Source organism: Peromyscus californicus, unplaced genomic scaffold (assembly GCF_007827085.1).
Source record: "Peromyscus californicus insignis strain IS unplaced genomic scaffold, ASM782708v3 Scaffold_6__1_contigs__length_162567912, whole genome shotgun sequence".
NCBI classification, from domain to species: Eukaryota; Metazoa; Chordata; class Mammalia; order Rodentia; family Cricetidae; genus Peromyscus; species Peromyscus californicus.
In genome coordinates, this window is record NW_026294584.1 from 13,623,152 (window position 1) to 13,648,087 (window position 24,936).

Genomic DNA, 24,936 nt, shown 5'->3' on the forward strand with positions numbered 1-24,936 from the left:
AGCTTTTTAAAGTGAGCGGTTTGAAAATATGACCATTTGTGAAGCATTGGGGCAATGTATATGACCCCATGGGGTCAAACTCATTTTGCTTTTTATACATTGCAGCCAAAGCTTTTTTAGTGTAAGCAGAATTTGAAATATGCCTTTAAAAACCATTTTGAACACAGAGCTAAGATACAATAAAAGCTACTTCAGTGCAGCTGCGTCCAGTTTGTGACAGGCTGTGCATTCGTTTTCTCTTAGGAGAGTGTAAATGTGAGGACACGTGGTCTGGCTGTGTCATGGGAGACACCGGGTGAGTCACTTCTCGTCACCTTCCTGGGAGTGGGACACGCTATCACTTAGTGCATGGACTGCACTACAGGCACTTACGAGAAACATCAAAAAGAAATATTCCTGATGGCCCTGCATGCAAAATATTTTTACAAAATAACCTCTTACTTAAGACAAAATAAAACAAAACTACTTGAAGTTAATGAGCAGACCCGAGGAACGTTTTCAGTCTTAGGTCTACGCTAGAATTGTAATGAGGTGACAGTTCTCTTCTTTTGTTAGGTTTGTTTACTAAATCCCTTTTATTTATCTCCTTCAGTTCAACTGCTAAATTGACCCTCAAAATGAAACAACAAAAAAATTGCAGCCTGTATTTGTATCTCTCGACTCCACGTTGATGATGGTGTGGTGGCTTCATAGTGCAGTGTCATTGAGCACGGAGTTGGGAAGAGCACAAGATTTTCATTTTTATACTATCCCATCTTCACACAGTCAGACCTGTCTTTTTTTTATTATTAATAAATTGCTAGAACCCTTCCTTTCAATCCAGACTGATCACTCTGCCCTCCTTTAGAGTTTGTTTTTCTTGCTATTATTATTCACTGCCATTCCACACACTCAGGCTTCTTTCCGGCTTTACACACTCATGTCTCAGCTTTCAAAAGGGAGACACTGTGTTCCCCTTATCACCCCTATCCTCAACAAGGCAGCCACCTTTGATTCTGGTTGTTATTCACAGGTCCTTTGTAATACTACAGAATTTACATATGTATATATGTAAAGTATCATTGCTTCACATGCTTATGACTCATGAGACGTCTCATAACATGTTTTCATGTCTTTTGCTTTCTTAGATAACATTATGCTTGTAAGATTAATCCATGCCATCAATTTGTAACATTTGTTTACTAAATACCAATGTGTTACCCAGAACTTTTGTGAATCACAACTGTCTGAAGAATAAAACTGACAGGTGTGGTAGCACACACCTGTAACCCCAAAAACTAGGAAGGTGGAGGCAGGAGGATCAGGAGTTAAAGGTCATCTTCTGCTGTATTGTGAGTTGGATGCCAGCCAAATATACATGAGGCTGTCTCAAAAAACAAACAAGTGAAAAAGAATAAGGTTCAAATTTCTTACTTTTTTGTTTAGATGGTTTATATATCCGTATATTTATTCTCATTTACCATATCATTTTCCAGTATTCTGTTGTTTTCTTATCATAATTGGTTGTGGGTTCTAGCATTTTTGATTTGCTAAGCATAATCCTACATGGATTTTTAGCTTCTCCAAATTTGCTTATTATGATTATATTTGAACTTCCGTCTCCTTTTGGTTTCCTGAATAACTTGTTTTTCTTTAGAATGCCTTCCCCTGTTTTCTCTATCCAATCACATTTCTAGCCATCTTTGAGGTTTATCATGATTTTAACCCATGCGTGATAATTTTTGTGTGTGGTGTACTTATGTGTAGGTGTGTGCTGGTGTTCATGCCCAAGTATACATGAGAACGTGGAGACCGGAGGTCCCCAGTGGGTGTCTTCCTCTATTTCACTTTGCCATCTTTTTTGAGACAGGCTCTCTTGTTGAACCTGGATCTCATCAGCTAGGCTGGCTGGTTATTCTCCTCCAGGGATCTACCGTATAGCCCCTGGTGCTGGAGTTACAGATGGATGCTGCTGGGCTCAGCTTTTGCATGAGTGCTAGCGATCTACACTTAGGTCTTCCTGCCTCGATGGCAGGCACTTTTACCACCTCGACCCTCACCCCCAGTGCTCTCTGCATTATAATTTAAGTCTGTATATATGCATTATTCATCTCAACATTTAGTCATGCATGCTTGAAGAATTATATTTTTACTAATTTTTATTTCATACCTCCTTAAATAGACTTGATATTCAGTAAATATTTATTGATTCCGTTTGAATTTTGAACTCTAAGGATAATAAGGACAATAAGGGATGGGAGGAAGTATACTTACAAACATGTTTATAAAGTATTTAAAATTTTTTCATTGTATATTTTGTTCATTAAGAATGAATTTTGTAATTGTGATTTTCCAGTTATTATTATATTTCATGTTATGGATCTTTTTAATTAGGAGTTTTATTTAAAATAAGCCAGGTGTGGTAGCACATACTTTCAATCTCAGCACTTGAGAGGCAGAGGCAGGTAGATTTTCGTGAGTTGGAAGCCATCCTGGTCTACATGGTGAGTTTCAGGCCACCCAGAACTAAGCAGTATGACCCTGTCTCAAAATTTGTATTTAATATATCTGATTATTTTTGGTTAGTGACATTAAATTTGTATAGACAATTCCTATATTGTGAAGCATAATTATAGAGAAATCAAATAGTCACTTTAAGATATATATATATATATATATATATATATATATATAAATGTATAGGCTCAAGAGAACACCCCTTTGTGTAAGCGTTATCTGCTGTGGCTCTCTTTGGTCTGAGCCCTCCTCAGCATCCCCTGTGTACTCCATAGGTACATGCCCTCATTGCATCCTGAAGGTCACTGGCACTGCTATTGTTGGAGACATGGTTGAAATCGATACCACTAGGTAACTTAAGGATATGTTGAATGCAATTCATACATTACCCTGCAAAATGGAGGACAAACTTCTGTGACCTACACACTTCAACTGTTGATATATAAAACAGATCTACGGTTGAATGTGGAAGATTTGTTTCCCATCACCACCGAGGGCTGAGAAATGGTTCGGGTTTCCTGTTTTACAGTGTGCAGAATTCCAGGCTAGGCTGTGACCCTAGTGAGTACATTTGCAGGACTAATGTCACAATGGATTGTTTTCCACCCTGAGACAGGGTCTCATGTATCCCAGGCTGGCTTTGAATTCATCATCCTCTGCCTCTACTCCTCCAGGTCTGGGATTTGAAGCATGTGCTGCTATGGCCAACTTCTAACAGGACTTTGGCGTCTAAGGCTGAGTTGGGAGCTGATTCAGCTTGAGCAGTAGAAGAAATAGGGAACCTGGAGAGAGACCTACTTATAATGGGCTACCTGGCAGAGACCTGTAGGAAGGACTAGAAGGCAAGGTGGCAAGAACACCTGTTGGGAAGTAACAGATGAAGAAACTCTTCACCTGAAAGACAGTTTGTCTTTGTAGGAAAAGGGAGTAAAGGGATTAAAATAGTTTAGATGACTTATACACATTACAGCTTTATTTGGGGAGTATTTTAGTAAAAAAATACAATTAGTTTCAGCATATAATAATGAATTATATTAATTAATTTGTGAAATATTAACTACTATGCTACAAAGAATCAATGCTATGGTTAAAAACAAGTCCCTGAAGACTGGGGAGAGAAGCTTAATAACGTATGTTCACTGTCCAGGCACAGTGGGGCACCTCTCATCCTGTCACTGGCGAGATGGAGATAAGATTGTCAGTTCAAGCCAGTGTGGACTGTATCATAAGATCCTTCTCAAAAAAACAAAATAAGTAAACGCTATTCATTATTATCTTGTTTTTCCCTTTTAAATAAAATTTCAAGATAAGACAGTTTTTGAAAATTTATAAATAAAATTGACATTTTCTTTCTCCAGTGGTAGTCATAGTTGATTTTAAAAAGTTACTACATTTTAATTATTATTTTTAATTTCCATTTTTATTGTTTTATAAATTTTGGCTCCTACTAGATATATAAATATTCATTTCTCAGCTAACACTGAGTAGCCGTCATTTCTGTTCTTCAAACCCGTGACTATTAATAACTCTGTGCTGTTCTGTTGTAACCATGTGTCAGTTTGGTTAGCTGTTCCCTTATGAGTCAACATCTGAGTTACTTCCGTGTTCTTTACTATTATACACTATGCTGCTGTAAATGTTTGTACATATACCTCTGGGCATATAGCTAACTATTTTTGTAAGGAAAAAAAATCTAAAACCAAGAATTACTGTTCCAAAGGTATGTTTATTTTGAGGATTCTTACTGTATAAGTGCTAAATTTTTAATCTCACCACATTTCTTTTTTCCTCTGGACCATTTATCACTTCTTTCTGTTACATAATTTAAAACAATTTCAAACTTTAGAAAAAGTCATAAGATTAGTAAGAAAAGATCCCATTGGTACCCTGAATCATAAACTAGTTGCTAGTTTGGTGTCTAGTCACCCTCAAACCCTTTGGGTGCATTTCCTATAACAGGAACCCTCCAACTAGCCAGAGAAGAGCCAGGAAAATTGTGCAGTTCCCCACATTCAGGACTGACCCATAAATCAGAAATGTTATTTACAGCTGAAGCTTCATGTAGCTGGAAGGCTTTCTCCGGGTCCACCTGGCCCCGCGGTCCCACAGCTGCTTATAAAATAATTACTCAGAGGCTTAATATTATTTACAAACTGTGTGGTGTATGGCAGGCCTCTTGCTAGTTAGCTCTTATATCTTAAATTAATCCATTTCTATTAATCTGTGTTTTGTCATGTGTTCTGTGGCTTACCAGTCTGCTGGCATCTTGCTTCTCCTGGTGGCGGCTTGCAGTGTATCTCTAGACTCGGCCTTTCTCCTTCCTGTCTCTCTCCTTGGATTTCCCACCTGCCTCTAACCTGACTCACCATAGGCCAGAGCAGCTTCTTTATTAATCAGTCATAGCAACACATATTCACACTGTACAGAAAGACATCCCCCAGCAGCTTCAGAATGTGGCATCTTATTAAGCTTCCTTTCTTTACATACTTTCAGACTGGAAAATCCCTTAGATTTTCTTCAACTTTCATGGCCTGACACATATTATAAATTATAGGCAGTTATGTTATAGATTCTCTGATCATTGAGGTGTAGCTAGTTGTATATTATTCACCCATTATGGAATAAAGTTTATTGTCTTTGATGTAAATTATAGGTGCTGTATGTATATCTATCTTTTAGTTCATATGCAAATAAATGAGCAACCAATAGCTACTACACATCACTGAATGAAAAGTTTAGAAATATAATGGTTGACTGGATGTATAATTTTAACACTGTTCTAATTTAAGACTAGCAAATAAACAAGGAACACTAACACTGTACTGAGGTATTCACTTTCTATTCTCCTACAGCTATTATCTCCCTAAAAAGTTCACTCAATGCAATATTGAGGAGTATCATGACTTCTTGAATAGTGGCGGTGGTGCCTGCCTGTTCAACAAACCTTCTAAGGTAATAACTGTGGGCAAGACTTATTATTTATGAATCATTGCACGCTTTCATAAACACCAATTTTCATCCACCAAGTCTACAGTTTGATCTGATGAGCTTATTTTAGGTAGGTTACATGTCTTCATTTTGGGGTCAGCTTTAATCTGGGAGATGCTGAACTATTTCTGATATAGATAGGAGGCAGAAATGAGTAGGAGTTCTGTTTGGTTTCCTTTCATCCTTTCTAGTTACAAAAGTATGGACTTATATTTTCATTCTGTAATGTGAAAACTTTGGTTAGCTTCTAAATGAATACTACACAGCTTGCTAATAGTAATTACTGTGCACTAATGCTGTACATCACCATAGGATAAATTATATTCAGAAGACAAAAAATGATGGAAGTTTAAATAGGCTTAAAAATCTCCTCTCAATTAGGTCAGAATGCTTTAATTATGGGAGCTCTTAACTGCCGTTCTCTGCAAATCCGTGCTCACGGCCGTAGTCATGGTTTATATGGAAGAGGTCAGTGGGCATAGTAATTTTGTGATCACCTTCTTATCTCAAGTAACTTTGTTCACGAAGCAGAGTCAGACCCTGGGAGGCCATGCCTGCAGTTTCAGCACTCTGGAAGCTAAGTTAGGAGGAACATGGTGAGGCCAAGACCAGCTAGAGCTACACAGCCAGGCCAACCTGGGATACACAGTAAGACCTTGTCTTAAAAAAGACGAAGAAGAAAGGGAGCTGCAGTCTGAAATGTCAGTATGAGACCCATGTCACTGTATGCTAAACAAAGCTAATTTAAAAATAAGAAACAAAGGAAGGGCTGGGAAGATGGCTCCGCAGTTAAGAGCACACACTAGTTTCCTGTTGCTCACATTGTGTGGCTCACACCTTCCTGTAATGCCACCTCCAGGGGATCCAATGTGTCTGGCCTCTGAAGGCACCTGCAGTCATGTGCATCACACACACACACACACACACACACACGAGAGAGAGAGAGAGAGAGAGAGAGAGAGAGAGAGAGAGAGAGAGAGAGAGAGAGAGAGAGAATTAAATCTTAAAAGAAGAAATGAAAATACCCCTCCTTAGTATAGATACACAAGTGTTCCTTTTAAAGATTTATTTTTTAATTTTAATTTTATCAGTGTTTGCTTGCCTATATGTATATGAACCACATGCATCCCTGGTGTCTGAAGAGTCCAGAAGGATTCGAAATTGCTGTAACTACAGTTACAGATAATTATATGCTGTCATTTGAGTGCTAGGAAATGGACCTGGGTCCTCTACAAGAGCAACAAGTGCTCTTAGCCACTGAGCCCTCTCTCCAGATCTACAAAAATTATTCTTAACAGAGTATTAGCAAATTGAAAAAGATAATAATGGGATTTTTCACAAGTGATTACACTTGATCCTCATGATTTTAGACAGCTAATTAATTAGATGGACAGCTTATATTACTGTTTGTGTTTAAAGGTAGTAAAGTCTCCACTGTGTTGCTTGTGGGAGGGTTTTACTTTATCATTTGTGTCTTCTTCCATTGTGCTGTGTTGAATTGTGTTGTGTTGTATTTTATTACTGGCTATTGAATCCAGCACCTCCCACACACCAAACGTGTTGTGGTGTTAAGTACTACCCTACCCTGTACTAAGATTTTAATCTAGGCTTCCTGACTCGAAATTTCCTGTTTTCTCACCAAAATGAATTTTCAGATGACAAACTGTCTTGGTTTACCTCAGTGGTTAGATTATCTGTTTGGTGACATTTACGAGACCCTACTTGGTATGCATATTATATAATATAAATATATAGTACTATGTCTGAATATTAGAAACCAAAATTTATCTGAAGTTCCAAGTTTTAAAGTTGTACTTTTTACTTTAAGGTAAATAAAAATATAGTTAGAGCAGATCACATATACACAGGGTATGTTGCTGTGGCGTCAGCCCTTGGGGTCTTTGATGTTTCTGTATTTCAGCCCCTTCTTGGTGTTCTTCCAACAGCTTCTCGATCCTCCTGAGTGTGGAAATGGCTTCATTGAAACTGGAGAGGAGTGTGATTGTGGCACCACTGCGGTAAGTCCCCTTGTCATTTTGAAGACTAGTTTTAGGGTCATTCTAGCTGTATGCACTTGTGATAATACTGAGCATTATATCTAGAAATTTTATAGGATTTGTGGGTGAATGATTGTCATTGTGAGTTTGAACATTTACTTTAAAAAACACCTTGGTATTTGTGGAAAATGACATTTTCTAGTGTTTTGCAACTGCTTATATTCCTTAGGAATGTGCCCTTGAAGGAGCAGAGTGTTGTAAGAAATGCACCTTGACTCAGGACTCTCAATGCAGTGATGGCCTTTGTTGCAAAAAGTGCAAGGTAAATAATTGGCCAATTAATGGCCGAAGGTTGAAAGGGAGACATGTGCGTAAGCTGTTTAGTCTATGTATGCATAACCTAATAACACAATCTGATACAGAGCAAAAGACTAAATTCCTAGTGGCCACAAGATCCCCCTGAAGCCTCCTGAAGTGTGGCTTTTGGTAGCATTCTCATGTAATAGTAATTTACCCAGTGACTTAAACCAGCCAGTGAGAGAGCTGGAGCCTGAACCCTGCTGTTCTCAGAGGCCGTCCTCCCCATCCTGACTCCCTAGGTGTAGGCTTGTTGTTCAGCTTTCCATGGCCCCACATTGGAATGCCAAAATGTTGTTTGTTTTTCACTCGTATTATTCTTTTGGCTTTTTGTTCTTTGGTCTTTGGGGGCCCTGCCACCCAGCTCCCAAATAAATCAAACATGGAGACTTATTATTACTTATAAATGCCCAGCCTTAGCTTGGCTTGTTTCTTGACAGCTTTTCTTAACTTTAAATTATCCTGTCTACCTTTTGCCTCTGGACTTTTACCTTTCTCTTACTTCCATATATCTTACTTTCACTCTTACTCCATGGCTGGCTGTGTAGCTGGGGGGCTGGCCCCTTATGTCCTCCTCCTTCTCTGGCTACTTCTTCTTTCACTCCTTCTTTGATCTTTTTCTTCCAGATTTCTCTTTCTATTTATCCTCTCTGCCTGCCAGCCCCACCTATCCTTTCTCCCGCCTGGCTATTGGTGTTCAACTCTTTATTAGACCATCAAGTGTTTTAGACAGGCACAGTAACACAGCTTCACAGAGTTACACAAATGCAACATAAAAGAATGCAACACATCTTTGTATCATTAAACAAATGTTCCACAGCATAAACAAATGTAACACATCTTAGCATGATATTCCACAACACAGGCTCCTTAAAGATAACCAGGTGTTAACTGATCTTAGGATAGAAGATGCTCATTACACTCTTCCTTTCTTGTGTGTATCTTGGTGCATCATTCAGCTTTAGCCACTCAGGGAGCAAGAGGAATGCTGTAGAGAAGATAAGGCCATATTGACATGGAGATGAGAATGGATCTTTATCTCCTATCCTGTTACATCCTCCCCACAACATCTTCAGATTTACCTCCAAATATTTAAACCTTTGCATCAAGATTAGACATCATTTAGAGCTTAACTTCCCCAAAGAAAAGTTTTTTTCTTTTCCTCATTCATTGCCTGATAACAGTATTCTGTTATTTCTGAGATCTGGGACCCATTTATCTCTAGCTTGTGCTTTTATGGAACAGAGCCAGGTACTTGCAAAATAATTGCTATACATTATAAATGAATAAATGAACATGCATGGTACTTCCAATGAGTATTTGCTGATTGGATTGCTTTAATGGGTTAAAGGAAGGTGGCGTATAAAATTGTCATGGTAACTGTCCTCTTTGGGCTAAGCACTTTTGACTTGTATCATCTTAAATCTGGATTTCCTGGCTGGCACCAACATTCTTGTCTGCATAAGAATAAGACATACTGTCTGTAGTCAGGATGTGCCTTCTGCTTTATAGGATATTAGCAGCATCTTGGGTTGTACCTATTAGATTCTAGAAGAGTTGCCCCAGTTATGACAACCCAAAATGTTTCCAGATGTTGTGTAGATGTCTTCTTTGGGGCACAATCACCCCTGCCTGATACCACACTCACTGGCACACTTTTGGAATAGGCATGGTCATCCTGATTTTGACAGTTGAGCTGTTCTGATCTAAGGGTGCTAAGGAACCTGCAGAGGCTGCTCAGAGGAAGGCACTGCCGACCCCCCGGCCGGCTGCGCTGCTGACCCCTGGCCGGCCGCGCTGCTGACCCCCGGCCGCGCTGCTGACCCCCGGCCGGCCGCGCTGCTGACCCCCGGCCGCGCTGCTGACCCCCGGCCGGCCGCGCTGCTGACCCCCGGCCGGCCGCGCTGCTGACCCCCGGCCGCGCTGCTGACCCCCGGCCGGCTGCGCTGCTGACCCCCGGCCGGCTGCGCTGCTGACCCCCGGCCGCGCTGCTGACCCCCGGCCGGCCGCGCTGCTGACCCCCGGCCGGCTGCGCTGCTGACCCCCGGCCGCGCTGCTGACCCCCGGCCGGCCGCGCTGCTGACCCCCGGCCGGCTGTGCTGCTGACCCCCGGCCGCGCTGCTGACCCCCGGCCCGGCTAGCAGTGGTTGGTGTTGTTTCCACTCAGTTGCTGTCTCTCTGGCTGCTTTTTGCACGGTCTCTGAAAGCACTCTCTTCAAAGGGAGGTGAAACCATATGTGACACAGGTGCTCTCTCTCTTGGCTCCTGGGCATGTCTCTATGAGTGGAGTGCAAACACAGACATGGACCCAGTCCCCAATATCGACAGTTCTGAGAGGAAAGAGGAGAGGAGTGAAGTGAGGGAGCTGTGGACAACTTTGCGTGTCCCTGTTCTGCTTTCTATTATAAGGAATTAAACTGCAGTCTGTAAATCCAATGAGGCTCAAGATTGATTCCACAGCATCACACGTGTAAGAAGTACTTGAGGGATTTGGAAACCAAGAAGCACAAAAGGAGCCTCTACAACACTTCTCTAGAGGCACTAATAATGGAAAATTAGAGAAGAGTAGAAGGCCAAGGTTTAAATATACATAGAGATGAGGCAGGGGGATGGGAAAGAAGGCTTAGGGAAAAGAGCTTTGCTGGGAAATAACTGTGATGTGGCCCAAAATGTAACTTTAAAATTTTTGGCAGAGAAGGCACGAAGCGGAAGCAAAAGCTATAAGATAAGGTTCAATAAGAAAGATGGATAAAGCCCAAATCCAGGCTGCCTGGCAAGAATTCCTGGAGCGTGGGCTGACTCTTCCTTGAAGTTCCGCCCCATTTCAGCAGGGTATTGTGACAGTCATATGTGGTGACTATGAAAGTCAATTCACCTGCAAGAAACTGTGTCTTGCAATTATTAAAATAGTAATTTGCTCAATAACTGTTTTTGTACAGACTATCTTAAAATAATTTAAGGTGTTCTTTTCCAAACAGTTTTCATTTTGCTTTTTTTTTTTTTAAAATGGGACTATGAGAGGGTTTTTAAAAAATCTTTTATTTAATCACAGTTTTGCACATTGAGTGATGTTCTTTTCAGTTTCAGCCTCTGGGGACTGTGTGCCGAGAAGCAGTCAATGATTGTGATATCCGTGAAATATGTTCAGGAAATTCAAGCCAGGTAATCCATGCAGTAATTACTCTACACAGGATAATTACAGGGAAAGTGGGGACATCTTGGGTGTGTTACAAGAAAAATGCAAACGGGGCAAGATGCCACTTATCTCTGTCACATCACACCAATCTCTGCGTGTCGGGCAGTGGAACCAAGGCCTTGTGCATGCATCCAATAAGATACGTTTTGAGCCCTTAGGTTGGCATCACTGTTGGCTAGCATTTTTTTATTATTATCTTGGCAAAATCCCACATGACGTTACTAAGGAACAAAGAGACAATATAGCTGTCCGCTTTGCTGTGTTATGATGGACTAAATAAGCCCAGGAAGAAGGGACAAGGCAGGTCACTGATCATGGGCATCCTCTACTGCCCCAGTGACCAGATAACACAAGACTAGGAGAGAAGTTTGTGTTTTATTTAACAAAACCATAGAAAATGAAATTCATGCATAGCAGAGCAAGGACTGCTGTCATTCTCCTTTGCTGCCAGAGAAGGATTAAGTAGTGATATACCTATAATGGTGAAAATGATTGCTTTTAAAGGATGCAAAGAGATTTTTATGTAAGAGTATTCTCCTTTCTTACTATGTCATTAGCAGTCTTCTGAGCTAATGCCTCATGAAAATAAAGACACAATAATTACCACGAAGGCTCCTAGGCATGAGTATACTACATCAGTGTGATTATAAATAAGCAGGAATTGTTAAATAATCTTAAGCCCAGCCTTAACAGAGGCACTCTGTTGGGTCAGGTTAAACATGGTTATTATAGGGAACTGTTCTAGTACACTGTTACCTTCATTTACTATGTTGCATCCATTGTAAGCGCTATCTGTAAAACCATACATCAGTGGTATACGGAAGTTCATGAGACAAAAATAGAGGAGCAGAAAGCAGTGTGTCTGCAGTTTCATTTTACTTTTATCTTAAGCATCAGGTTTTAGAGAAAAGGGTAGAGATGAATGCTTAGAAAGCAGAGCTAGCTGCATTGGGTGGTTGCTCTGTCACACCATTTTTCTGTCCTCTTACACTGGCCATCTTCCCCAAGAGACCGTATAACGGCATGCTTTTCTCTCCCTGTGGTGATGAACTTTGTACGGCTGGTTGTATCCTCGCCAGAGTACCTTTCAATTTTTAAGTTGCTTCAAGGAAAAACAATATTCTTTTCCAAGGTTAATAGCGGAGATGACTTGAGTCTTTTTTTCCCCTCCTTTCAAATCTTCCCCATTTTTTCTTTCTCTTAAAAAACATTTTTATTTTTATTTTTAAATTTCTCTAGCAAGCTATTGAGTCCGTAGCAGATTTTCAGATGTATTTCATTTTAGTTGATCTTGTCTGCATCTTTCTGCCCTGCTTTCCTCCACTGTATCCTCTACTCCCTGCATTTTAAGTGTAAGACTGTGTTGCTCCCAGTGGCAGGAGGGAGGAAAGTCTACTTTGGGCTTCACTGCTGGGGGCCTGTTCCTCACTTTTGTCTTAAGCCCTGTCTTCTCTAAGGAACAGTGTGTCTGAATGAAGCATGTGCTAGTACATATGTTATCCACTGAGACATTCTGGTAAGTTCTTTGCTTTTGTGGCTGTGGAATAGTTTTTGCCTTGGGTAGTTGTCATATTTTTAAAGCAATGCTCAGGAACTCTATTTCCTCATACCTTCTTTTAGTCTTCTGCTTTTTATTTATAGGTAGTTTAAGAGATTAGGTGTATTATCAACTGTGATTTTACTGAATGAGAACATTAGCAGCAGGATTGAATCAGCCTTGTGTTTGGTCTACGTTTGGATGATCGCTTGTTTTTTCTTCCTAGTGTGCCCCCAATGTACATAAAATGGACGGATATCCCTGTGATGGTACTCAGGTAGGCCACTCACTTTTCCCTAAAATTTCCATGGGTGCCAGCATGAGAGCAATACTGAAATTTTATCTCAATAAGAAGATGAGTTTGAATGGTTCATAATCAATTCAGATGACCACACTCATAGGCTGTATTTCCCAACTGTGTGTTCTTTTTCTCTTGTCTCGTACAGCAGACATTGTTTTTGCTGATGGATATTCGTTTTCTTATTTTAGGGAATTTGCTTTGGAGGAAGGTGTAAAACCAGAGATAGACAATGCAAATACATCTGGGGGCAAAGTAAGTTAAGTCATGTGGCTTGATTGTTTTTCCACAGTGTTGGCACACTCCTTTAAGGACATATGGGGCTGGAGTAAGTAAATTGTTGATACTTAATGACTAAAGGCTTCTTAAAACCACTTCCGGATTGGGTAGGAGCACTTTTCTAGAAATTAGAGAAAGGCACCTTCTTCGAGAAGCAGTGGCCCACGGTTCTTGGCGAGTCGGCAATGCCTGTGGATGAGACAGAAGGTGCCTTTGCTGCCAGCCAGGCGAACCCACCTGGTGCACAGCTTGGAGAACAGAGCAGACTTGATTTCAGCCCCTCAGCTGAGTGCTCTTGAGCAAAAGATCCCATATGGCCCTTGTATAGCCATATGGGATGGACATGGTCTCTGGGTAAGGTGTCCTTGCCTTGGACCTAAGAATTTTAACTGAGTTGCTTTTTCCCCCTCTACTGTTTTCTTTAAGCTCCAACTGGCTTTTGTAGTTATAGGTGACCTTCTGTTGAGGTGGCTGTCTTGTAAAAGACAAAAATGTTAATGTTATTCTCTTCAAAATCTGTCCGAGTTTTAAAGGATAATATATAATATTTGTATTTAAATAATAGTATTTAAATTTACTAAATCTAAATTTTCAATTATATGTTGTATTATATATTTTTTTCCCAGAATTTCTAGGCAGTATTTTTGGACGATGTTTTTCTTCTAAACTCTTTAAAAAATGTTTTTCAGGCAGAGTGTTACTATGTAGCCTAGCCATGTATCTTGGCCAGTTAGACCTTGAATTTGTAAGCTTCTTGCCTCAGCTTCCCAAGTGCTGGAATTACAGGCATGTGCTACCATGTCTAGATTATTCAAAGTTCTTTTGAAAGATGATTTCTACTAGGAAAAACTATAAAATGAATCATAATCCTTAGCTATCAGAAACAGTGCCTGGGCTGGGCGCTGATGGCGCACGCCTTTAATCCCAGCACCCGGGAGGCAGAGCCAGGCAGATCTCTGTGAGTTCAAGGCCAGCCTGGTCTACAGAGCGAGATCCAGGATAGGCACCAAAACTACACAGAGAAACCCTGTCTCAAAAAACCAAAAACAAAAAACAAAAAAAAGAAAGAAAGAAAGAAAAGAAAAAGAAATAATGGCTGGAATCCTTTAGGTAAGGTGTGTTCTCTGAGTTTCTTGAGAAGCATTGAGATGAGGAAAAAATTTAGTCATTCCAGTTTTGTACTCTATATCATTTTTTTTGGAATTTTTTATGTCAGGGAATACTTTTGGGGATGTGACCCAAGTTTAATCATAAGGTTCATTTGTGTTTTATGTATATATACATATCCTGAGAATAACTTTATATAATATTTTTGGTATTTTTAATTCACTTGCATTTTTACTGACACTTCTTATATTAACTTAGGACATGGACTTTACTTTTTAAAAATATTTAGTGTGTGTGTGTGTGTGTGTGTGTGTGTGTGTGTGTGTGTGTGTGTGTGTGTGGTGTGGTGTGTGTGTGTGTGTGTGTGTGTGTGTGTGTGTGTGTGTGTGTGTGTGTGTGTGTGTGGTGTGTGGTATGCTCCTGTATATGTGTGGGTGTGCATGCTTGTGCATCCACAGAAGGCAGAGGAGGACATCAGGTGTCCCACTCCATCACTCTCCACCTTATTCTCTTGAAACAGGCTCTCACTGACCAGGAGCTAAGTAGGCAGCCAGCAAGCTTTGGCCATCCTCCTGCCTCTACTCCTCGTAGCTCAAGGGTCATAGGCACATGCATGTTCACCCTTGGCTTTGCACATGATTTGAACCCAAGTCCTCAGACTTGCACAGTACGTTCTGTTACTCACTGTGCCATCTCTTCAGCCTAGGTCATGTCATTTTCCGTGTGTGAATCTTGTTAGCTCTTGAAAGGTCTCAGAACACGAAGCATTTCAGGTTTTGGATTAGCAATACTTAACTTGTATCGCCAACTGACATTTGATTAGCTTACAAAAGTCTTCATTAGTTTTTGGTTGGTTGGTTTTTTTTTTGCTGTTGTTGTTGTTGTTTTCTCTCTTTCAAATAGAATCTCATATTGCCAAAGCTGGTCTTGAATCTCCTGTGTAATGGAGGATGATCTTGAACTCCTAATCCTCCAGCCTCCATCTCTGGATTGATGAGATGAGATAACAAGCTTAGCCCACCCTCCCTGGTTGGAAAATTATTTTGTTCTAGCAAGTGACTCTGAGAGCCAGTGCTGGCTTCAGAAAAAACAAAACCTGCAAAGATGATGGAACTACCTTAAAGTGGTTTTTGCATTTCACAGATTTAGAATGAATCTGATCTCATCTAAAAGCAAAATAGAAGTTTGTTTGTTTTATAGCAGTTAAGATTCGGTAAGCAAGGTGAAATCATGCTGCTGTCTCTGATTATACGGCACAGCTATTTGAATAACATTGCCCTTCTTAGTAATAAAGTTTCTGATTGAGACTCATGCATTTGCTACTGAGATTAAACTATACATTCAAGGATGGCACCATCCCCTAATTACTATCCTCAGTCTGTAGCCCAACTCCCCTCAAAGATCTATGTATACTGGTTTTCCTGCTTCCCATAAGGTTTCATGGAAGATGCACCCAAGCCATGTCTGTGATGTAGTACAACTTTTGTACGTGATGGTGCAATTCTTGTTCCTGTCATTGATAACACTGTAGTAAACAAGTCCTTAAACCGTAGCTCCCCTTGCTGCAAACCTGTGAACAGCTCCTGGGTTCCATCCATCACTGATGGGAAATTCTGTTCTACTCCAGAGGTCACAGCATCTGACAAGTACTGCTATGAGAAGCTGAACATCGAGGGGACCGAGAAGGGTAACTGTGGAAAAGACAAAGACACCTGGATACAGTGCAACAAACGGTGAATGCTGTTGTTAACCCAGACTGCGTCCATTATTTACAAGCATAAATTCCAAGTGGGATATAAAACATGCTATCTTGTCTGTTCTCTTCATCTTTCCCCAGCATCACAAATGACCCCAATTCTTGACATGCACCTGCACCTCTTTCTTAGGGTCTAGGCTATCCTTGTAGTTGCTACACTTTCTCACCTAGATAGGACCTCTCAGCATCTTAAGATTGAGGAAGATTAACTCCACTATCACCAATGCTGTTGAGTGAATTAGCTAGCTCTGAACTTTCTAAACTACCTCTTGTCTTTGCTAAATGTCTTGGTGTTTCACTGTTCAAGGTAGATAAGAATAATTGACTCCATCTTTCCGCACGTTGTCCAAACACGAATCATGGTTGTTTTTCCCCTTTGCTCCTTACCAATGATGTGAGTTTATCCGTTCATTTCCATTGTTATTGTCATTAGCACAGCTAAGCCCTGTAATTTAACTACTACAAAAATCCCTGGAGTTTTCTCTGCTGGCATTCTCAAGTATACTATTACCAGAACAGTCTTCTAAATCCTTTTGAATATGTCAATTCTTTGCTCAAATTTCATTAGCTTCCCGTAGCTAATTAATAGAATAGTGCATATCATATAGTGAAGGTACATGGTGTGTGTGCTGAGTAACAGAATAGTGCACATCATATAGTGAACGTACACGGTGTGTGTGCTGAGTAACAGAATAGTGCACATCATATAGTGAATGTACACGGTGTGTTGAGTACTTCGTCTCACTTTGATGAGCCTGACACTTTAGCATCATGACAGCATGACAGATGAAGAAACCAAGGCAAAATTGGTGTCTGTGCCCAAGGTCCTGTAGCTAGGATTAAAAAGGAATTAGTATCTGGTATTCTGGTATCAGAATGCTCTCTTAATTTTTCCTGCTGAAAGTCTCTGGTCTTAATTAACAAATAAAGTGGAACCCCAGGCTGGGCACAGTGGTGCAGACCCTTAATCCCAGCACTTGGGAAGCAGAGGGAGGTGGAACTCTGTGTCGCGCAGTGAGTTCCAGACCAGGGCTGCAGAGTGAGACCCAGTCTCACAAGGGTAGGGGAGGAGAGCAGGAAGAACCCAGCCAGGCACCTCCATGATCTGTGCCAAAAACACGTTTTTTTCTTTTCTCCTTTGTTCCTCCAAATTCTAGCAACCTTACTATTCTTAATACCTCCAGCACCCTGCCCTGTGTTAATGTGTTTGTTTGAGCTATTCTTTCCTTAGAAGTAGTCTTTACATCTATACCAACACCAGTGAGAAATTCATCCATTTTTCAAGGCCAATTTGGAAAAAACTTTCTGTATAAATTATCTCCTGATTGGCTCTCCCAATTCCCTTCTGAACTCTCCCAGGCACAGACCTTGTGCTATTCTCATGGCCCTGGTCCTCAGCTCTTTATTTTGTACATGCTTATGCATGTGTTGTGTCTTCTCACACAATGGGGTTCCCTTGAGGATAAACATCATGTACCGATTTTGGTATAGATTCTAAATTACAAACATTAGTTCTCATGAATAAAACTAAAAAGACTTGAATATTTCTTCTAAATTTTGTTTATAAGATACAAATATTTTAGAATATAATTTTATATTTGCATATATTTCAATGTTTAAATTTTTAAAGAATAAATTAATTCCCTTTATATATTATATGTAATTATAAAGAATAAATTAATATCTTTTATATATTAGTGGTAAATATAGATCCCCATTTTTCTCTGTTATCAATTATATAAAGTCTGATATTTCCATATGTGATTTTGCCGCTATGTTAATCAGAGTTTTTGTTGTTGTTGTTGTTGTTTTGTTTTTTTGAGACAGAGTTTCTCTGTGTGTAGACCAGGCTGACCTCAGATTCACAGATCCACCTGTCTATGCCTCCCAAGTGCTGGGATTAAAAGGATGTGTTACCACCATCTGGCTTAATGTTTATACGATTTTTATTTAGATATACTATCATTATTGATAACTAAAATGTGTGTTAAAAGAATATATAAAGCAGTATTTTAATTCCAGCAGCTTATCTGTTAATTTCTAAACACACATGATGTGTTTAAAAGGTTGGTGAGGCTATGTGTCTGTGAGTCTATGTGAGCAGTAGATATTTCTTCTTGGGTTTGGTGAGAAAGGTTGCAGAAGCAGCTATATTACTCATGCTCACTTACCCAACACTAAACAAGTTTATCATATCCAACAGTACACTGTATAGAAATCATTCTGATACAAATGTGTATTTGATGGATAATTTTCTTTTAACAAATATTTGAGCTGATAGGCAATAAGAGACAAGCTGGGAAGTTATTAGGATTTTGGGTTACCAGTTGGAGTTTTAGAGAAGTCAATTTTGAGAGCAGGAGGCAATTGGCATGAGCTTGTTTTACTTTGCTTAGCATGCATATAACTAATGTAGCTGATGGATAATAAATACTAATAAGAGAGAAGACATTACTCCAAAAGTACAAGTTTCCTTTTGTCTTTGAGGAAAAGATCAAGTCAATAATTGATACTCTTTTAACACAGGGATGTGCTTTGTGGTTACCTTTTATGCACCAATATTGGCAATATCCCAAGGCTTGGAGAACTCGATGGTGAAATCACATCTACATTAGTTGTGCAGCAAGGAAGAACATTAAACTGCAGGTAACTATCTGACCATTCTATGATCGAATTAATAACTTTAATTCCTGAGAACACAGCTTGGACCTGCTACTCTCTCCAGTGTGTATGCAAGTTCATAGTGGGAACGTGAATCTAGTTTGTAAAGGTGACTGAGTAAATCCTAAAGAAAAGAAACGAAATGTAGTTAAGAATGATGTGTGCAGACTGTTATGTCGTGGCTGGAAGTATGTTCAGTTGCTCAGTAAAATCCTCCAGGTCTTGGCTTGCATTTCCTTCTTATCAAGGACCACTGGGACTTCTGGATAGAGTCACTCATCACATAACTGCTCATTTTGTTTCTTCCTGAAGTCCCACAAAATTAAATTTCCTTTGGAACGTATATATCAGCAGGAAAGCACAAAAATGGAGCAGAGGCAGTGACAATCCATGTCTGGAATATGTGCATTTAAATGGCTGTGTGGCTTACTCTCAGGGGAGGCTTTTGAGAAAGTTGGATTTGTAGGTCAGTAAGAGGGAAGGCTGAAACCCAACCAAAGATGTCTTCTAATGTCTCCGAAACTGGCAGCATGATCTGCTGTTCAAGGAGCGATTAGATGAGTTTCAAGGAAGGTTTTTAGATAAAGAGGCTACGTGGAAGTTTGGGGAAAGTAAGAGAAAGAAAAAAGGGGACTCAGTCACAAAGGGGCCAGTCTACCCTTCCATTGGAGACTCAAGCTTTGTCTCCACAGAGAGTAAAAGAGAATGTTCCTAAGTTCAAAGGTTGATAGCAGGGTCATGTGGAAGTGGTTCAGCCTTGGGGAATGCTCACTGAGAATGCTCCGGAACGTCCAGTCATCTGTGTGGTCACTACTGACAGGCATGCGAAGAAAGTCTCTAACATGAAAAAACAGAGTAAACAGAAAACCCCAAGAGACTTCTTATCATTGAATAAAAAAAATGTTCTACTTTAATCAAATAGACCATGGAAGAAAAAGATTCTTTTGGATTAAAATACAACAGCAGAAGTGAAGCTTCATAGTTGAAATTGTCTCCCTAGAAGAAGGGCAGCAACTTAGAACAGAAACTGTCTTCCTTTCTGTCTTCCTGTCTGTCTGTCAGTCCATCCATCCATCCGTCCGTCCGTCCGTCCATCCATCTATCCATCCATCTCTCTTTTATTGCTTCTGTTTTCCTGGGAGCCTTAACCAATATATTTACAAATATAAAAAAAAAAAAGCAAACTTGGTTTTTACCTAAAAAAGAAAGAAATAGGACAATGAGGATGAACTCCCCAACTAGAACAGACATAAAGAAGACCAGAGAGATAGTAAGGAGGAAGTTGTCAACCAATGGCATCAGAGACCGCTGTAAACTTCATTATGGAAACTGAGCACTGTGGGGCAGAGAAGAGGCATCATGTTTCTACAGAAGAGGCTCAGGAATTAGGGTGGCTTAAGGTTTGGCACCAGGAGTCCAGGAAATCAGAAGACACTTGGACAGTTATTTAAAAATTAAAATTGTGTAGCAGGCCCAAGCCAGGGCTCCTGGAACACACCTCTAATCCCAGCACTCAGAGGCTGAGGCAAAAGCAGGCTGGGTTTGAGATGAGCAGGACAACATAACAAGATGCCGCCTTAAAAAAAAATCAGATAAACTTTGAGACTAGAAAGTGACATGTTAGCATGCAGATTTCCCCAAAACATATTCTCCTACACTTCTCTTCAAAAAGTTAATGAAACAATTATACCCCATAAAAGTGAAGATTAAACAAAGTGAGAGAAAAATGAGGTATAGAGTCTTCCCCCGAGAGACAGCATCACATAGAGGCTGATGGTAAGAGGGACCCAGGATTTACAGCTCTGTGCCGGGTACAGCGTAAAATCAGAACACACAGGAAGGAGCTGGTCGGAACTCTAATAGGAGAGATGTCCCCAGGAAGATGAACTGATGCTCAGCTGCATTTTCGGTGGGGATTAATAGCCAGAGAGTTTGAATTAATTTTATATTCAAGATGGAAAGCTAAAAAATAAAAAAGTAAAAGAATAAAATTAAATTAAAAATTTTTAATTATAAAAATAAATTTAAACAGATGGAAAGTAGACAGATAAATAGCCAACAAATAAAAGAATAAGGTAAGACAGTAAGTAATTCAGAAAGTGAAAGAGTTTAATCATGACACTTGTTCAACTAAATAGCCTTTACATAGTTATAATAATGTATATATTTGTTATTGATTAAATAAAGTTTATTATGAAAGGATAAGGAAAGGAGAAAATACATATAGAACTATCAAGGGAAAAAAGGAGATAAATTCTCTTTTTGTATATGGAGAAACTGATGGGTAATACCTACGGCTGAAAAATTAAAAAAATTAGTATACTATAAACTTTTTGAGGCATAAAAATAGCAAAGGATCAACAGTGTAGAAAGTGGCTCTCCCCGAGGGAATCCGTGGGCAGGGTGACGGCTTTATTTCATCTAAGAACTGAACTTATCGACTGCTGGGAAATGACTCAGCTGGTGAAGTCTTACACTCACCCTCGTAAAATATTTGAACACATTAGTGCATACCTCTAACCCCGGTGCAAGGTATACACAAGGATTCTGGAGGCCTGCCAGCCAACCAATCCAGCTGGATCAGTGAGCTCCGCATTCAGTGAGGACCGCCTTGCTCAGAGAAGGTGGAGAACAATTGAGAAAGACACCACAGCGTTGACTTCTGGCCTCCACACATGTACGCATTCATACCCACATGCATACAGAGACACGCATGTGTACAAACACACGAACACAGACACAGACACAAAACACCAGCGCATGTATGTGGCTCCACACACACAATTAATTTTGATAAAAAGTAATATGGAAATTTTTGGACTAGCATTGAAGGTATCATATGAAAATATTAGTGTTATATATATATATATATATATATATATATATATATACACTTTCAACTTGGTTTGCTATTTTATTTAATTCTAAGAGAAAACATGTGAGCGTGCTATACTGAGCAGTGACTACAGTGGTTTAGTCATTCCCATAGAATTTGCACATATGCAATGTTTGGGAGCATTGGAAATCAAACCCAGTTCCGATCCTTATTTGAAACACATTTGAAATCTTCATGCCTACTTAGTCAACCATTAGACTTGCACAAAGTATCCAAGGAAAAATAATAGTGCTAGCTCAGTTCTGGCCCTTGCCGTAATAATTTTGTTTAAATTCTGTTAAATTTTAAATTAAATTAAATTTTGTTTAAATTCAGAGATAATATAATTATCTCTGAAAAGAGTTAGATCCAAAGTTTCTATTACTTTCTACACTTACAAGAGACTTCTGGATGTGGTGATGTATACCTATAACCCTGGCATATGGAAGATGGGGGCCAGAGAAGCAGAAATTCAGAACAGTTTTGCTTGCATTAAGAATTTGATGCCAGCCTGGGCTACATGAAATCCTATCTCAATGAAACAAAAAACAAGTAATTAAATATCCTTTAACTACTGGTTTTTATGAAATCATAAACAGAAGACCAGAGAAGGAATATTTCTTTTTAGTTTTCTACTTAAGATGAATGTGAATTAATGGAATCCTGTTTTCTTTTTGCTTCCAATTTATTTTTAGCGGTGGGCATGTTAAGCTTGAAGAAGACGTTGATCTTGGCTATGTGGAAGATGGGACGCCCTGTGGTCCTCAGATGATGTGTTTGGAACATAGGTGTCTTTCTGTGGCTTCCTTCAACTTCAGCACTTGCGTGAGCAGTAAAGCAGGCACTGTTTGTTCAGGAAATGGAGTAAGTGCCAGAGCCTCACCTTGGAAAACCATCCATTTCTTTTGTCTTACACAAGTAGATCTAATCCTGTAATATCTCCTTAATTATGGACAGTGTGATTACCCTTGTTTCTGGTTGGCATGTGAACACTAGCTTGATCAAAGCTACCTGAATATTTTTGTTGTATAGTCGAGAAAGTCTGGGAATAAGAAAACTGGTAATTTTCCTAATCAAATTCTTCTATCTTTCTTTCCTATGCTAAGAGGATACCATACAGTGTAATGACAGGTTTTCTGCAAGTGATTTAGGAGATGGATTTTGGCAAACTATAATGGAATTTCTAAATGATTTTTTTATTATTATTGCTATTTTTTTAATATCTTGACCACAGTGTCTCCTCCTGCCTTCCCACTCAGTCCCTCCCCCAACCCATTCTGCCCTCCCATCCACTCCTCCTTCATTTCTATTCAGAAAGGGTCAGACTACCTATGGATATCAACAAAACATGGCATATCAAGTTGCAGTAATACCAAGCACCTCCCCTCATATTAAGGTTGGGCAAGGTGATCCAGTATGAGGAAAAGGGTCCCAAAAGCTGGCAAAAGAGTCAAAACAGCCCCTGCTCCCACTGTTAGGAGTCCTGCAAGAAGACTAAGCTACACACTGTAATGTGGGGAGTGAGGAAAGAGAGTGAGCCAGATATTTAACTACTTAGGTCATCTGGGTGCAGCCGAATCAGCACTGACCGCAGATAACTGTTGGAGCCACACTGGAGATAACAGCCAAGGTTAACACTTGGAAATAACGAAGTCTTCGGGGAAGTGCTGTTCATGGATGAACAGAAGAGTGGTACTTTTTGACACTTTAATTCTGTTCTTTCAGAATTGTGTATTGGCTAGCATAGGTCTTATTTAAGTCAAATGCCAGTCCTCGATGAATGAACTCTCCATGAATATATCCAGTTTTCTCATTTTCATTAGGAGTTCCTTACCAGCAGTTTGATTTTTTTTTTTCTGTTAGCATGTGATTTTCTTTTTGTTGGCATTACAGAATCTTTGATTGAATTTCTTGTTTTTCTGATTGAGGCATTGGACCTTTTTTTGTAATTTGAAGCTTTCAATCCTGATCATTTCATATGATGGATATTAAATGTCCTTGAGAGCTATGTATGCTTGGGCTGACAGTCACAGGGTCTTTTTACTTTAGAAAGTAACCAGTTGTCACTATCTACCAAAAACAGGAAATCTTATGGCACATAAGAAAGAGAACACACATAGTTGTGTAACTCTGCTCCAGTAATGTAAGAGGGGTTGTTTTACCTCCTTTCTGTAATTACTAGGAGGATTTAGGGAAATAATTCTCATGGGGCCAAAGAAATGAGTAATGAAATCATTTTTTATCATCCTCCTAGTAAATTTTAAATACATGCTAAAACTAAATACGTTTTTAACTAGTAATGCTTAGTTTAACGAATTATTAAGAGTAAGATAATGTAAGTAAGATTATAGATGGCATAAAAATAATTTACAATAATCATGTGTTAAATAGAGGTATTAGCCTATATAATCAAAATGTTTTATTTATTATATGTGTGCATGGTGTGTCTCTGTGTGCACACACATGCCGTGTGATACGTGATGGTCAGAACTGAAGGACTCAGTTCTCTCCTTTCCTATACATGGATTCCTGGGACTGACTAAAGTTACGAGGCTTACATAGCAAGTGTTATAACCCCTGAGTCATCTTATCAGTCCTCTACAAGTTTTTAAATTGCGGTAACTCAAGCGTATATATGGCAAAAAGCTAAAATCAGGATGGAAGTACTCTTTATGGAAATCATCAAAGCCTGTATGTAGTAATTATGAGTTGGGGTTTATTTGCTTCTCTGTAACAGAGAACTGATGTTCTGTTGGCTCACCTCTGGATTTTAGGTTTGCAGTAATGAGCTCAAATGCGTGTGCAACAGGCACTGGACGGGTGCCGACTGCAGCACCCATTTCCCTCACAATGATGATGCAAAGACTGGCATCACCCTGTCTGGCAATGGTAGGTATCTGCCTTGGCATTCTGTCATTCTTACATACAACAAACGGGGAGTTTTCTCTGTATGCATTTGTATTTGAGAGTTTTATCATAACTCAGAAATAATGGTTATCTACGTAATGAGGGGGGAGTCTACCTTGTGAAACCAATTTCATTAAATTGTAAAGATTTGTCGCACTGAGTATAATTTAGCCTATGGACTTTACCTTATTCTGTCCTACTTCAGAGGTTTTCAAATGTTATAATTACCTGAGGCTATGAACAAACCCTAGCATCTTTAATTGATCTATTCTTTGATAATCCCAAGCATGTATCCAGTACATTCTGTCACAGCCATCCCTCCCACACCCCCTCACCCTCCTCTCACTCCCAGCAACCCTCCTTGTTCCATCAAGTTCTCAAACGACCTTCATGCCTTTTTTGTTGTGTTTTTATTTTCCAACATGTCGTTGAAATTAAGAAAGTAGAGTGGTGTCTCAGTGGTTAAGAACACTTGTTGCTCT

The 24,936-nt window shown here is 39.6% G+C and overlaps 1 protein-coding gene across 16 annotated transcripts in view; it reads left to right on the plus strand.

Annotated features, from left to right (window-relative positions):
* Adam22 (ADAM metallopeptidase domain 22) overlaps window positions 1-24,936 on the plus strand; it is a 228,123-nt gene that overhangs the window by 168,792 nt on the left and 34,395 nt on the right. For all 16 annotated transcript variants that reach the window (XM_052720751.1, XM_052720752.1, XM_052720755.1 and 13 more), the window contains exons 14-24: window positions 244-295; window positions 5,349-5,448; window positions 7,431-7,502; window positions 7,711-7,803; window positions 10,920-11,000; window positions 12,798-12,848; window positions 13,061-13,124; window positions 15,883-15,988; window positions 18,538-18,657; window positions 22,243-22,411; window positions 24,322-24,436. In XM_052720751.1, the coding sequence (XP_052576711.1) occupies window positions 244-295; window positions 5,349-5,448; window positions 7,431-7,502; window positions 7,711-7,803; window positions 10,920-11,000; window positions 12,798-12,848; window positions 13,061-13,124; window positions 15,883-15,988; window positions 18,538-18,657; window positions 22,243-22,411; window positions 24,322-24,436 (1,023 nt within the window). The remainder of the gene's footprint in view (window positions 1-243; window positions 296-5,348; window positions 5,449-7,430; window positions 7,503-7,710; window positions 7,804-10,919; window positions 11,001-12,797; window positions 12,849-13,060; window positions 13,125-15,882; window positions 15,989-18,537; window positions 18,658-22,242; window positions 22,412-24,321; window positions 24,437-24,936) is intronic.